Source organism: Carassius carassius, chromosome 10 (assembly GCF_963082965.1).
Source record: "Carassius carassius chromosome 10, fCarCar2.1, whole genome shotgun sequence".
NCBI classification, from domain to species: Eukaryota; Metazoa; Chordata; class Actinopteri; order Cypriniformes; family Cyprinidae; genus Carassius; species Carassius carassius.
Window position 1 is genome coordinate 3,188,518 of NC_081764.1, and position 14,287 is coordinate 3,202,804.

Genomic DNA, 14,287 nt, shown 5'->3' on the forward strand with positions numbered 1-14,287 from the left:
ATAGATTTAGTAATAATATATATATATATATATATATATATATATATATATATATATATATATACAGTGATGAGAATGAGATTTTGTCCTAAAATAAGTTTAATTTCTTCTTTTTGACTCTTTTGGGGTCTAATATGAACCAATTCTTCAGTTTTATTGAAGCCTCCCAAAGAGTGTTGAAATCCAAAGTGTCATTTATAAGCGTGTGCTTATTGCGACCCAACAAGTGTCGTCCTGTGGCAGCCCACCCTGCCCCTCCGGAGCGAGAGTGTGCTTTCTAGCAGCTTTAATAGCTGCTTTATGATGATTTGTTACGGCTGGAAGTGCCTCTGTGCAGCTGGCTCTACTGGCCCCTCGGTCGGACGATTTAACAGCGTGCTTTATGTAATGGAGCGGCGAGTCGCAGTCGTTTGCTTTATGACAGAGGGAGGTGTGGACTCCTGCCTTAAGTGTCGCACTTTAAGAGCTCAAAGTGTTATTAGTTGTAACCTGTTGAGAATAGATTGTTTCTATTGGTGATTCTGGGTGTGTTTGTGGTAAGACTGATCAGGAAAGTACTTGTAGTATTTATGTTGAATTCTTTGTGTTTTTTGTTATCAGGAGTATTTGGATGTTCTTGGACGGCCAATGGTGCTGGCAGGTGAACGGGCCAAACAAGTGCAGTGGACCAATGTTTACCAGGATGCTCTGGTATGGATGATTACCATCATCCTCATCATCATCAACTCAACAAACTCAAAATTGCACTTTATAATTTCAAATATGAATGAATGAATGATGCATTTATATAGCACTTTATTGTGTATTGTTGTACACTCAAGGCACTTTTACAATCATGTGGGGGTCTCTCCTCAACCACCACCAGTGTGCAGCATCCACTTGGATGAAACATAGCCAATGGATCAACCTGTGCAGTATCTGAGCCCACTTGATCTGGGTGTTTATTAACTTTGTTTGTCTTGCATAATAATGCAGATAAATCAAGTATCTATATTAATATCATAATCAATGTAACAGGTTAACTTAAACTTATAAAGGAATAAATGAAAGAAAAACGTGGAGGAATCACCTCAGTCCAGAAAATGCAACCACCACTTAGTTTGACCATTTAAACAATTTATTTAAAAAGGGAGCAATAAATGTCTTCAGGAGAGGGCCTGGCCAAAACAACAAACAAAACCGCAGCTGACTAGCAGGAGGAGTACTAAATAATCTATCCAAGTAAAAGAAAAGAAATCAACAACAAAAGCTTTCCTCAACTCCCTCACTAACCAAAAACAGGGATAAACATGAGTACAAAATAAAATGGCACCCTGTCCCTACAGCTTCCCAGAACTAACCATAAATCAATTAAAGCGAGTTAAAATACCTCTTAATACCTTAGCAAAAAGAAAAAAAGAAAACAAATGTGATACACTCTGTCTTTGGCTTCAACACACCACTTGTGCACAGGAATACAATTCACTTCTGATCAGTTCTGATCACTTAACAACTATTTTAACCTTGCACCATCAACAAGAAACACACTGCAGGTCTGGAGCAGGGGAGAAGTGAGCCTCTGCCAAGCAGTGTTCCCTCTGCTCTTTTGTAGCAGCACCGTCTGCAGCACACACTCGGATGAGTACCACCTGTGGGCAATCAAAAGAGAACACACACAGGATACATAACCACACCCCAAAGGGTGGGGAAAACATACCTCAACAATTAATTAAAAAACATACATCCTAGGGATGTAACAAGTAGACGTTTATAATTCCATTACCTTATTTTGGGTTCATGACCGACCATTTGAGAACCACTCCTTAAGTGGAGATCATTTTCAGCTAAAAACAAAAACCTTTTTATAAAGTGACATTGTAAACGTACCCTTAGGTTACACATTTCTGGATGAAATATAGCTGATATCATTGCACAAAGATTTTACACACTTTTAGGCTGAATATTTAAAAAAAGCATATTGACAGTAAATAGTTGGATTTTATTTTATTTTTGTGTCACAGCAGGCTGTATAATTCACAAATAAATCCAAAGATTGGTGCAATTCTTTCAAATGATTCACTAATTAGTGACTCAATCAGAATAGAACACTCGCACCATCGGTCTGAATCATGAACTGAATCAGTCAGGTGACTCACTTTCTGAGTGAATCAGCTTGGATGACTCTCTAACTGAACCGCTCTCACTGTTAAATCTGAGTCGTAAACTTTTTGAAATGTATGTCCATTTGTAAAGTTAGTAAAACTTTATTCAGTATACTTACTGACTGGTTGGTCCAGGGACAAAGTGTATTTAAATATACATATGCACAACAGAGCTCTATTAAAATAAGTCTTTTGTTTCTAAATTGTTGTAGAAATGCTGTTAGAAATGTTGTTGTTTACGGCACCCCGTTGCAAGAACTACATTCTGTATGAAACACGGAAACACACAAGCATTGATTTAAGACTCTTTCAGATGGCATTGTTTGAGGCAGCCACTGGCTGTGATATTGTTCATTCTTTGTTTTCTTTCCAGAATGCACTAATTTGAATCTCCACAGCTAGTTTGCTTTGTCATTGACCATATAATTTTACTATGAGTTGGATGGCGGTTTATAAGTGGCAGTCTTTTATTCATGTGTGCACTGAACTGTGAACTTCTTTTAGTTCACAGCGATAAAAACAAACATTTTATATTGCAGTGTTTGCTTTTGTTTCGTATTTTACAGGGTTTGGGTCTCGTCATTACCGGCACAATGCCAGTCTTCAATCTCACCACTGACGGAGACTCCAAAGTAAGTCACGAGCAGATCCCTTTAAATGAACATCTAGTCATTTGTTTCTCGTTACCCGCTGGATGATACAAATGTTGCATTATGGAGTTTCTGCATTATTAGTGTGATCACGTTCCAGTTCTAATTCTTAGCATGTTCCCTAACTGACATTGACAAACTGTTTGAGAGCGCTGTTGAAAAAAAGAACATTTTTGTTGATGCATATTGAATAAGTCTTGACCCTGAAGACACACAAGGGTGTTTGAATGTGATTCAAAGTTCGGTTTGAAGATTGATATCATAAATAGTGCATCGAGTTGTATTTGAAAACATATTGTAATTGCTTTGAATGCATTTGCCATCACTTCTGTGATTTATATTTCCAGGTAAAACTATATTTTTAACATTGTCTGTTTGGCTGGATGGATCAGAATTGAATCAGTAGTGCTTGCACAAATCTTTTATTGTGCATTGATAGATGAGTAATCTTTCCATTATATGATCAACTGTCCTGCCAGTGTGACTGATAAATGCAGAGCACATTATAATTCAACACTGCATGTCATCACATATTGTTTATTTTTCCTGGAGGCATATTCGCTTCTCAATTTATTTGCTCTTCATTTTATTGCCTTAGCAGATGATTTCTTACCACAGCTAAATTTTTTTGACTTTGACAATGGTAATGATAACTATGATACAACAACTCAACATTACGTATAACATAAAAATCAAGAAATGTTCTTCTTTGACAAACATTTTACTCTCCAAGCATTAATCCAGCTTTGTTTGAAATGTTTTGATTGTTATATTACCTGTTGTTTTGTCAAATATCAATTCTGCCCCCTTGTGGTCATTTATTATCTGTTGGTTTCTTTATTGCAGAATCAGTTGATTCTTGGTGTCATGGGTGTAGACATCGCCCTCAATGAAATTAAAGAACTCACACCGCGGTATAAGGTAAGCGAAATAAATCACTTTTTCTGTCTCTTCTCTTTTGATCATCAGTCATTCATTTGCATCTCTGTGTACAGCTTGGAGCCAATGGTTACACGTATGCCATAGATCCCAATGGCTATGTGCTGCTGCATCCCAACCTACAGCCTAAGGTGAAAAGCATTAAGTTTGTAGACCTTAAATTTAGCCCAAAATGTGGTTATTTTTGTTTTCTATCTTTCATTTTTAAATGCATTTTCATCTCTGTGACCATAAATATTTTTTTTCTCTCTTCGGATTTGTGTAGATCATTAACTTCAGAGAGCCGGTCACATTGGACTTCTTGGATGCTGAACTTCCAGACCGCAACAAGGAGGAGGTGAACATCTGAAAAAAAAGTTCTTCCTGCAAATGTGCCAAATACATTATTAAAATGTAATTAAATTACTCATCAGACAACATGGCCCAGTTTAGCAAAGTAGGACATGCTTCTGGATGAAGAGCATTTTTGGGTCTTGGAACTAAATTCCCAATTAAGTCACTCTGTTTAGGATTAAGATTTTTAGTTAATACTTTTATTTAGCAAGGATGCATTAAATTGATCAAAGGTGACAGTAAAGACATGTATAATGTCTATTTCAAATAAATGTTGTTCTCTTGAACTTTTTATTCATCAGAGAATCCTGATATTAAAAAATGTATCATGGTTTTCACAAAATTTTTAAGCAGCAGAACTGTTTTCAACATTGGTAATAATCAGAAATGTTTCTTGAGCAACAAATCTGCATAGAATAATTTCTGAAGAATCATGTGACACTGAATACTGGAGTAATGATGCTGAAGATTTCGCTTTGATCACAGAAATAAATGACATTTTACAATATACTCAAATAGAAAGTTATTATAAGTAATATTTCCAAATATTACTGTTTTTACTGTATTTTTGATCAAGACTTCTTTAAAGTCTTCAGATTCTTTTTACCAACCTCAAATTTTTAAACAATGGCGTACCTGGAAGACTTTAAAGCGACTTCAGAAAGTCACAGCTTAATTTTAAATCATGTTTAAATCCTTTTAATGTGTTTACAATCCAAGAACACACTGCAAAGGAGTCATCTGATCGATTAATATGAAGAGACCATTTTAAATAACGATAATGAAGTAAAGTAACACAATCTTAAGGACTACAGTCGTGTTGCCCTAACATCTGTGGTCATGAAGTGGTTTGAGAGACTGGTGTTGGCTCATCTGAAGGACATCACTGCACCCTTACTGTCCCCCCTGTAGTTTGCTTATCGAGAAAACAGGTCTGTGGATATTGCAGTCAACATGGGACAGCATTGCAACCTACAATCTAGACGAACGGACTTATGTGAGGATCCTGTTTGGGGACTTCAGTTCAGCTTTCAATGCAATTGACCCAGCACTCTTCCAGACCAAACTAACCCAGATCTCTGTTCCTAGCTCTATCTATCTATCAATGGATCACCAGCTTTTTGACAGATAGACAAGATCTAGGGAGACTGGGGAAATTCATTTCAAACAGCCCCACAATCAGCACTGGCGCCCCCCAGGGATGTGTGCTCTCTCCACTGCTCTTTTCCCTGTACACCAACAACTGCACATCTACCGACCCCTATTTCAAGCTCCTGAAGTTTGAAGTCATCAGCCTCATCCAGGATTGTAATGAGCCTACATATAGAAGCAAGGTTGAGCAGCTGGGTGTCTTGTGCAGTCTTAACAACCTTGAACACGTTCACAGCAATGGAGATGATCGTGGACTTCAGGAGAATCAAGCACTTCCTCCACTCACCATCATGAACAGTACAGTGGCTACAGTAGAGTCATTCAGGTTCCTGGGCACCACCATCTCTCAGGACCTGAAGTGGGACAATCGCATAGACTCCAAAGGCCCAACAGAGATTGTACTTCCTTCACTAGCTGAGGAAGTTCAACCACTCAGCCATCACTGAGTCTGTCCTGGAACTTCAGTAACTATAGAGACTACAGAGGACGATTCGGACTGCTGAGAGGATTATGGGTGCTACCCTGCCCACCCACCCACCAGAACTGTAAATATCCAGAGTGAGAAAAAGGGCTCAGAAGATCACTCTGGATCCCTCACATCCAAGCCACCTTCTTTTTGAACTTTTACCATCTAGCCAGCGCTTCAGAGCACCAAACACCAGGACTGCCAGGCACAAGGATAGTTTCTTCCCCCATGCAATCTACCTCATGAACAGTTAAATGTTCTCCCCTACTGTTCAATAAAAAGATGTGCAAATACCAATTTTATTTACTTAATACTACCCTACATCTTTTTCCATTCCAAATTTTGCCTATTTCTGTTATAAATGTGTATTTTCTTATTATCAGTGTTGTTGTTGTTGTCTGTGTACTGAAAGCTTCTGTCACCAGAACAAATTACTTCTATGTGCAAATACATTTGGCAATAAAGCTCTTTCTGATTCTGATTCTGTCTTGTATTTATCTTTTTGTAGATCCGCCGTCAAATGATTGATGGCAAAGCAGGACAGAGGAGAATCAAGACACTGGTGAAGTCTGTGGATGAGGTGAGTCACATGACATCTTATTAAATATAATGGCATACAGTGTGATGATCTTACGCCTGGTTGGTAATGTCTTGCTATTTCTGTGTGTATTTTCAGCGTTACATTGACGAGGTCCAGAGGACGTACATATGGAGTCCAGTGGAGGGTACAGATTACAGGTCATTATGACACACTCTCATTCAAACTGCATTTGTGTTGATGACTTTAAAATTAATGATTTCAATCTCTTTCTATTAATTGTCAATATAAAGAAATAAAGTGCTTTAAGTTGCCATTGTTTATGAAATATATACAGGTATATCCTATATAGGTAAACTTGTCTTACCTACATATAACTGGGTTGCAAGTCTAGTTAGAATTTACTCAGTTACTTATATTACAAATAAATTAAAGAAAAATATTAATTTTATAATGTTGTGCTATCAGCACAACAGTATTTGAATATCTGAATATATTTTTACTTGCTATTTTTGTTTTGTTTTACTGTACAAATATCTAAACATTCTTAAAATAAAGATACATTTACATAAGAAGCAAAGTTACATAATGTTTTCTGAAAAATGTGTCAAAACTGAGTTATTGCTTAAAAAAAGAAAACATGTCAACCAGCAAAATAAAAAAAATAATATTGTATTCCCTTCCCTTTTTCTTGTTTTAAGTATAGAATCACTTAATATCTTTAGTCATTTTGCTTCTCAAATAATTGTTTGCTGATTTAAGAATGTTTTTTTTCTTCAGTGCAGACCCTTATTTTTAAATGTTTTTTAAACGTTACATTTTATGCTTTAAACTTGTCACATATCATGCACTGGCTTTAAAAAGTGTGATTTGTTGCTAGTTTGTATCCTAGAAAGTGCCAGATGTGGTCATATGCAAATGATATTGAAATTCTTCCTTTCTTTCCTTGCAGTCTTGGTTTAGTTCTGCCGTCCTACAGTGAACACCACATCAAGGCCAACCTGAGTGACCAGATCCTCCAGGTCCAGTGTAAGTACTAGGGGCAGGCTAACGCAAAGCCTGCTTACCTTTCTTTCTTCCCAAAGAGACTTCCTTTTCCCCCTCCCGCCCCTCTCGTCCAATCAACGGAAGCCCCTCCCCTTTCTCTGACATCACAGCAGTGTCGGGTCCGAGCGTGGATTCCCGGCGAGCGGCGTCGTGTTTCAGCGCTGGGAAAGCGAGAGTGGACGTGTTCTTCTGTGAAACCCCACCCCACCTCCTCCCTCTTCCCTCCTGTCCTCATGCTGTTCTGTACTGAGGTGATTTTTCTTTCCCTGCACGGATGAAAAGAAAAAACCCTCACTAAAAACCAGAGAGGTGAAAGCTGTGGTTTTACTGTGTTTACTGAGTTGAAAATAATGGTGACCATGTGCTATTATTTTTCCTTTTGCCGAAACATTAAAAAAATGCTCTCGTCTTCTCTCTCACAATGACGATTCTGAAGCATCTTTTGTCTGGACAGGTTTTGTGTTTTTCGTTAGTGAGATGTGAAAAGAGGCATGCTTTTGCTTTTCACTGTGTGCTTTATGTGTTCAGTCGAGTTTATTATTTGCTTTGATTCGTGTGGATGCTCATTGTGCTGTATTGTTTGCCGGCAGCTTTGGAATCAGTCAATAAATAAGAAAAAAAATATCCCACCATGCCCCCTGATGGAACGCATTTGGTTTTCCTTTCTTTCCTTCTATTTCCTTGTTTTTTGATTGTTTTTGTTTGTTCTTTATATATATATATATATATATATATATATGTTGTATTTAGTTGTAGTAGTTGATTTTAGTCAGTCTCTCGTTTGTTTGATATTTTGTTTATTCTCTTTCGTTTGGTTAATTAGTTCTTTATTTCTGTTTTATTCATTCTTTAGTTCTTTTGTCTGATCTTGAATAGTTTTTTCTGCTTTTCTTTTATTCTTTCATTTGATGTTGCTCATTTGATGTTTCATCAATCACTTTTGCTTTCATTTTTGTTCTTTGTTTGTTTGTTCATTTTTGTTTTTGTGTATTTTTCAGTTGTTCATTCTTTAGTTCATTTTTTTCCCATTTCAATTTAATTGATTCAGTCCTCCTTGATTTATTTTTTTTTTTCTTTTGTGCATCTTTCATTCTCTCTTATTTGTTTGTTTAAGCTTATGTTCATTCTTCAGTATGTTTTGTTTTATCTTTTTCATTTGGTTCATTTATATCTTTTTCCGTTGTCCCTCTCTCTTTCTGTGTTCTTATTTTTTACAGGTATATTTAGTTTATTAGTTTAGTGCATTTTTTTTGTTTGTTGTTTCAGTTGTTTTGCTCCTTTTTGTTGGTTTGTTTGTTTGAACTTTAGTTTGTGTTTGTGTATATATTTTAGTTTATTTATTTGTTCGTTAAGTCTGCAGTTCATTCATTCTTTCGTTCATTTTAATTTTTTTATTTTAGTTAATGCTTTCATTCCTCTTAGTTTTGAATTTAGTTTTCTTTCTTTCTTTCTTTCTTTTTTTCCAAAGCGTTCCTCTCTTCCTAGCTCATATGTGATTCTCATTTTGTGACACTTTATTTTTCTCCATGTTTGGTCATACGGTAAAGGTTCATTCGCTCTGATTCTGCTCGCCTGTCCTCAGATGTTCTCTCCTCGTCTCCGTCCTCGTGGAGTTCGATCACTGCCTCCGTCTACTTGTTGCATATATTCTTTGCGACATGTCATTCATTTTGGTTTCCTGTTCTCAGTTGTTCATTACTGTTTTGACTGACTTGATTTTCCTTCTTTTGAGAAAAACAATATTTTTATTCAAACAGTCATTGAATAAAATATTGTCTGTGACCCCCCCTCCTCCCCTTACCCGTCCCCCCTGTTTCTTTTCTGCTCTCTCCTCCTCAGACGGATCAGTCTTCAAGGGCAAGTATACACCATATTGGTCCAATACCTTTGTTACTCTACTTCCTTCCTCGTACCCTTGTCCTGAACTCCCCGCTGACGCCCACCTCCACCTGTTCCAGCCTGCTTGCCTCCTCTGTACCTCCTGCCCGCCTTGCCTTCAAGACCCTCCTCTTCCTCTCTCTCCTCCTCTTCCTCACTCTCTCTCTCACCCACCCACCCACCCTCTTGCTGCGGCCTACACCCACATCTTTCTCCTTTCTCCTTTTCAAGCTCTCTCTTTTTCTCTCTCGGCTCGGACAAACGTTTAAGGTCTCTCCCTGACATCTCCTGAAAAATAAAATATGATCTTTCTCTCCCTGTCAAACGTATTTCTGATCCCTGTGTCCATTAAATTTGGGAATATTCTCCTCCATCTGTCTCCTCCCCTCATTCCTCCTCGGTGACCGTGTTAAATCCTCAAATTGGTGTATTTGTTGTAGAAATTGTCAGTTGTTATTTGTCATGGTCAGTAGACGTCCTAGTCATATAGATGCAGTATTTAGTTTGAAAGCATAGTAAACTTTAGTCTTCCAGTAGTACAAGTTAGTATTACGGTAGTACAGGTATGAGCTTATTGTGGTCATTATGATTGCACTTTGAGTCTAGTGTATCGTTGTCTGTTTGTTCAGAAATTTTTACCCAAAAATTAAAACTCGTCATTTACTCTCTCTCATTTTGTCCTAAAATCATTTGACTGACTTTTTTCCATTAAACATAAAATAGCATCTTTTGCTGAATTTTCATGCTGCTTTATTTCATTCAACAAAATATACAGTGCCTGTCAATCTCCAAAGAGATTAAAAAGCACCATAAAAGTATAATAAAACATAGTCTGTTCTTGTGTGCTATAATCCGAGTCTTCTAAACCAATATACCATCTTTGTGTGAAGAACCAGCCAAAATCAACATTCTGCCTATTTTGAAAGATTTTCAGTAAACAGTTATTTAAAAATGTATTAATTACCCACATAATGCATGACTTTAAAGCTTTTTTAAAAACTGACATTACCTGATCATTGTTAATTTAGTATAATTTCTATACTTTTATAGTATTTCTTAGTATTTTGAATTTGTTTTTATTTGTATATTTTCTGTATTCATTTTCATTTAAGTTTACATTTTAGTCACTTTGTTAACGAGCTTGTGACATTTATGTTTTTAAATATTTCTATTCAGCTTTAATTTACTTTCAGTAATTGTAGTACTTCAATTTAAACCTATTTCAGTTTTCATCTAATATTTGTTTTATTTTTATTTTTTTTGTTTGTTTTTTTAGAAGAAAAAAAACATAAGAAGATACAGTCCAATCAATAGTAATTCAGTAAATGCACAGCTAAACAGTTTTTAATCTGGATTTAAATGTGGCTACTAGTTTTAGGTACCAGTGCCCCTGATTAATACATGCTTTCACTGAGAAAAGAGCAGCTTGAACATCCTCCAAAATATCTCCTGTTGTGCACCACAGAGGTTAGAGGGTGAATAAATGATCTTGAATATGTATTTTTGTCCAAACTCTTCCTTTAACTTAAAGACTTCCTTTATACTTAAAGACTTAAAGATGTCTATGTGTATGTATTGTTGCCTTTAGTTTAGCCAGCCAGTTTATTCTCTTATTATTCATATAATTACTAGTTCTTGTTATGGAATGGGCAGGAATAGGCTGCAGATGAATTTGCTAGATGGTCTCCTTTAGGTCCTCTCTTGCTGTTTTGGTGACGGAGCGCTTGGTAGCGCACGGTTTGTTTGTCATCCTCCTCTTACACTCCTTGTTCTCATCAGCTTGACCCTTCTGTACGTCTATCACCCCCCAGACTGCCACCACAGACACTCTGCTATATCTTCACATATCCTGACCTGGAAGTGCAAGACATTGTGGAGGGAAAAACTACCTGGGCACAGCAGTGCTGTGGGTTTTATTGGATACATATATATTCTGTATATACAGATTAATTGCTACTTGAATGCTGAATTTACATTACTATTTGTGAAATATCAAGACATAAGATATAAAAAAATGACATCCCTGCCTCTTGAAAAAAAAAGGCTGATTACAAAAAAATAACCTATTGTTACCTAATTTGACAATTATTAGTACAAAAATAATAATAAAAACTTTCCATCATGGACAGGTTTTTTTTTTTTTTTTTTTAGAAAATAAGAAAAAGAAGATTTTTTTACATTTTATGTGTATATATGGTCTCTCTCTCACCTTCTCTCTCTCTCTCTATATATATAATATGTTTTGGTTTTAATGACAAAAAGAGGTACTCGAAATGCATCAATGTATCAATGTGGAAAAAGTAAGTTCAAATACAATTTAATGATTTTTTTTTTTAATCTGTCATTTCTGTCACAGTTTGGTGTAGTAAAACACTCGCAGATGTAGCTAAGCTGGCACTATTTTTGGAATCAGCGCCCTGATGAAATTAAGCAACAAGTGTTGCATGTGATTCAGCAGGTGTGAGGCAGGACGAAAGCTGGAGTAACATCAGGGTAATGTGTAGTAGATTAACCTGGGTTGCCCTCTCTCTTCCCTCTACAATGCTGGGTACTTTCTCTGATTGAGTCTCTGGAGCGGCTCTGCGGTGCCAGTCTGAGGGGCGATCATCTCCATCAGGACCCCTGCCTCACCCATTCCCAGCTAAACGGTTGGCCATGTTGATGCCTGTTGAAAATGAAAGCGGCGCTCCACGCTGTTCGTGGGAAAGGCATCGGAGAACTCGCTTCATCTCAGTATGTATCCAGAGGGTCGAGCCAGTTCTCCGATTTGCTAAAGAATGAAATTCGGATTGAAATTTAAATCAAGCTAGAAGTGTCTGCTTTCCAAATTACTCCATTATTTCGGCCAGTGCGACTCCATTGAAGGCACCATAGTGGCTAACGCTGGTATTCCCCCATGATTCCTCAGTGTTGCTATGGTAACGCCCCCACTGCGTTCCTGCACCTTTTGAAGAGCAGCTGATGTTCATTTGTTTCTCAGAAGCCTCGGTGTGTTCTCCGTCCTCTGCTTCCCCTGGATAATCTTGCCCATTTCTGTTGCAGATTTTGAGTCTCTCCTGCCAAACACTTTTGAGTCAGAGGGACATGTGTTCATTGCCCCCAGGTAGTTTTGTATGACTTCTTGAAGCCACGTTACTGTTTTCGTGCATACGTCCATCGCTAACTTCCTTTACAACATACCGTAGTCACTGTAGTCTCTGTGTGTGTGTGCTGTGTGTAACGTGTCTTTCCATTTTAACTCAAGTCAATGTGTTTATTGTGTCTTGTCTGTCTAGAGTCCTTGCCATCACCTGTAGTAAAGAAAAAAAATTCAATTGTATCTCCTAGACAGCATTAAGAGCAAATGGAGGATTTTACTGTTCTGGGTTCATCACAAGTACAATCTTTAAAAAAAAGGTTTATTTATTTATTTTTATTTTATTTTTTTTATTGCCATTCATGGTTCCATGAAGAAACTTAAACTCCCGCTGAATATTTCTATGCAAAAACTTCTTTGTAGTGGGGGAAAAAAGGGTTCTTTGGATTTTTTAAATGTTCTTCAAAAATGTTTACTGGAAGGTTCTTTGGGGAACAAAAAATGTTTCTTAAAGGAATAGTTCACCCAAAAATTAAAAATTGCTGTAACTTTGGTTTTGACTGTAACAGATAACATCACATGTGAAATTTTAAAGTAGAAACACTAAAATAGTGTTTTCTTGTAAAGCATACTTTTATTTAAAATTTTGAAAAATAATTTTACAATGTAGTTGTACATTACAATGGTAGCAAAACCAATAATGCATTGCAATGTCTTTGCCCAATAAACTTCCATTGTTAGTATATTAACATAAATGTGATTTTTGTTTTTACAAACTTGAGCAACAAACTGATCATATTTTCTGTGGGAAATTATTTACAGCTGCTAATAAAGCATGACTTGTTTTGAGCCTGGAAAACTCCTGCTTTTTACATTTTTAACCTGAGAAAAAGACATCATTAATCTTACATAGTCTCACATATGTCTCCTTTAGTTTCAGAAGAGATCTCAACAATGTCTCAAATTGGGATTAGATTTTCCAAGATACCAAAGTCTGTAATTACTCTTTTACAGCTAAATTACTATTTTAGAAAGAGCTCAAATGTTCCTCTATGCTACGCTCAGTTTTATAGCTCTGTATTCTAAATGTACATCAACATTATATTTTTCTTAAACAATTTGAAGAAAAAACAAAGCACGACCTCTGAGCAGTAAACTTTGTCATCTGCTGTCATGGATCAGTATCTTCTGACGTTCAGTAGATTCTCCACATCTCATGCGTCTCTTCTGTATCTGTGTGTGCATGGCGTTCTCCTCACTTCCTTACGTACAGCATCAGTATCAAGGGGAAGATTGACTTTGGTTTGTGTGTTAAAGCACTGATGGATCTAGAGAAGTTCATGTGCATGTGTCTATGAATGATCATCTTTCTCTCTGTGTTTTTAAAGCATAAACACTCCAAAAATCATATTCTTAGTCAGTAACTTTGTAATGTTTTCCAGTAAAAATGTCTAAACATCCCTGAAATTAGATTAGTTGACCTAAAAAAGAAAAAGTGCAATAATTATGACTTGTTTTCAGAAAATGTGCCTTCAATTTGAATTAAGTGAAAAAATGGTGTAGGATTTATATTGAAACCATTTTCACTCAGAAAGTGGTAGTAAATTTTACTAATAATTACTAAAACATTGAATTAAACATTAAATTATGAAGTAGAGAAACTGAAACTGTATTTTTTTTTTTTACTTCTCATGTAGATTTATCTTGTCTCAATGATGGTTATATATTTTTACTGGAAACCAGACAAAGATACTGGTTGAGTATATATATATATATATATAGGGTATTTTTTGTTTTTTGTTTTTTTGCAGTGCAGTTATCTTTCATGTAAATGTGGTGTTTTATGTGTTCAAGATGTATACATGAATGTGAAAAAATATTTAAATGGAAAATAAACTCTCACTGTCTGTTCAGGGTTTGCAGTCTATATTATAACTGTTTATGATGTTCATCTTTATCCGAGAGAGTTTTCCAGTGTGGAATGATGTGTGTTTTCCTCAGGGAATACTGCAAAGACCTGGAGCTGTCCAACAACAACACAGAGTTCCTGCTCAACTTCATCGCTCT

At 36.4% G+C, this 14,287-nt stretch overlaps 1 protein-coding gene across 2 annotated transcripts in view; it reads left to right on the forward strand.

The window, feature by feature from the left end:
* Positions 1 to 14,287, forward strand: part of LOC132151536 (voltage-dependent calcium channel subunit alpha-2/delta-2-like) — a 216,091-nt gene that overhangs the window by 194,016 nt on the left and 7,788 nt on the right. The window contains exons 15-25 of one of the 2 annotated variants that reach the window (XM_059559713.1): positions 601 to 690; positions 2,708 to 2,773; positions 3,638 to 3,712; positions 3,787 to 3,861; positions 3,996 to 4,067; positions 6,190 to 6,261; positions 6,358 to 6,419; positions 7,172 to 7,248; positions 9,106 to 9,123; positions 12,187 to 12,247; positions 14,222 to 14,287. The exon at positions 14,222 to 14,287 is cut by the window's right edge and continues 32 nt beyond it. In XM_059559713.1, coding sequence (XP_059415696.1) covers positions 601 to 690; positions 2,708 to 2,773; positions 3,638 to 3,712; positions 3,787 to 3,861; positions 3,996 to 4,067; positions 6,190 to 6,261; positions 6,358 to 6,419; positions 7,172 to 7,248; positions 9,106 to 9,123; positions 12,187 to 12,247; positions 14,222 to 14,287 — 734 coding nt within the window. The remainder of the gene's footprint in view (positions 1 to 600; positions 691 to 2,707; positions 2,774 to 3,637; positions 3,713 to 3,786; positions 3,862 to 3,995; positions 4,068 to 6,189; positions 6,262 to 6,357; positions 6,420 to 7,171; positions 7,249 to 9,105; positions 9,124 to 12,186; positions 12,248 to 14,221) is intronic. The other variant, XM_059559714.1, reaches the window with a different exon arrangement.